General features: G+C 56.0%; 2 protein-coding genes across 2 annotated transcripts; one reads left to right on the forward strand and one right to left on the reverse strand.

Moving 5' to 3' along the window:
• Positions 1-22: 22 nt before the first annotated feature.
• Positions 23-305, reverse strand: SDRG_01051 (hypothetical protein; the record flags this gene model as incomplete). The annotated part of the gene is made up of 2 exons (XM_008606560.1): positions 23-35; positions 94-305. 2 exons carry the CDS (start codon positions 303-305, stop codon positions 23-25), a joined length of 225 nt encoding a protein of 74 aa, XP_008604782.1.
• Positions 306-961: 656 nt separating this feature from the next.
• On the forward strand, positions 962-1,244 carry SDRG_01052 (hypothetical protein; the record flags this gene model as incomplete). Its single annotated transcript, XM_008606561.1, has 2 exons — positions 962-1,173; positions 1,232-1,244. The coding sequence occupies 2 exons, from the start codon at positions 962-964 to the stop codon at positions 1,242-1,244; spliced, it is 225 nt and encodes a 74-aa protein (XP_008604783.1).
• Between the last annotated feature and the right edge of the window lie 22 nt (positions 1,245-1,266).

The following is a 1,266-nucleotide window of genomic DNA, read 5'->3' on the forward strand; positions in this document are numbered from 1 at the left end:
GCCGAGTAGACGCGGTTCTGCTTCAACTCCCATTGCTGGTACACGTCTGAGGGGTTGCACACCTCCGTGACGACGCGCGCGACCTTGCCCGACTCGGCGCAAACGCATTGGCCGTTGGACTTGACCTTGAGCAACTTGGTTGTCGGGTCGTACTCGAATTGCTCGTTGCTGTTGTAGCGCAGCTGGTCGGCGTAGAGCACCTTCTCGTACTCCGAGACGACCATGCGGTTGGGCGTGCAGAGCTGGACCGGGGCAGCCGCGGCGGCAGTCGTGACGACCAAGAGAGAACCAAGGACAAGCTTCATCGTAAGGGTGTTGGTCGAGGAGGAGGCTGCAAAAGTAAAAGTGGGTCTGGACGATATGTACTGCGTTTATCCTGGCACAGCTTGCAGTTCAAGAAGTTTGCGTGCATAGTGATAGTTTGGTCAATCTCATCGTGTTGATCCCATCCCACCAACTTCTACGACCGAATTTGCGAGCGGATGTGATGTCAGTGGATTCATCGAAGGACGTTCAATTGTGCACAAGCGCCGCGAGCATCATCAGTGCAGGCGCAGCGCTCGCAGCGGTTTGGTTGCTGGACATAGCGGAGGGCTAGGTACCAAAGATATTGCGTAAAGCATGTAAAGAGTAATACGACTCACTTCAACAACAACCATTGCGGTAACGAGCCCTCCGCTATGTCCAGCAACCAAACCGCTGCGAGCGCTGCGCCTGCACTGATGATGCTCGCGGCGCTTGTGCACAATTGAACGTCCTTCGATGAATCCACTGACATCACATCCGCTCGCAAATTCGGTCAGTAGAAGTTGGTGGGATGGGGTCAACACGATGGGATCGACCAAGCTATGACTATGCACGCAAACTTCTTGAACTGCAAGCTGTGCCAGGATAAACGCAGCACATATCGTTCAGACCCACTTTTACTTTTGCAGCCTCCTCCTCGACCAACACCCTTACGATGAAGCTTGTCCTTGGTTCTCTCTTGGTCGTCACGACTGCCGCCGCGGCTGCCCCGGTCCAGCTCTGCACGCCCAACCGCATGGTCGTCTCGGAGTACGAGAAGGTGCTCTACGCCGACCAGCTGCGCTACAACAGCAACGAGCAATTCGAGTACGACCCGACAACCAAGTTGCTCAAGGTCAAGTCCAACGGCCAATGCGTTTGCGCCGAGTCGGGCAAGGTCGCGCGCGTCGTCACGGAGGTGTGCAACCCCTCAGACGTGTACCAGCAATGGGAGTTGAAGCAGAACCGCGTCTACTCGGC

Source organism: Saprolegnia diclina (assembly GCF_000281045.1).
Source record: "Saprolegnia diclina VS20 unplaced genomic scaffold supercont1.2, whole genome shotgun sequence".
NCBI classification, from domain to species: domain Eukaryota; phylum Oomycota; class Saprolegniomycetes; order Saprolegniales; family Saprolegniaceae; genus Saprolegnia; species Saprolegnia diclina.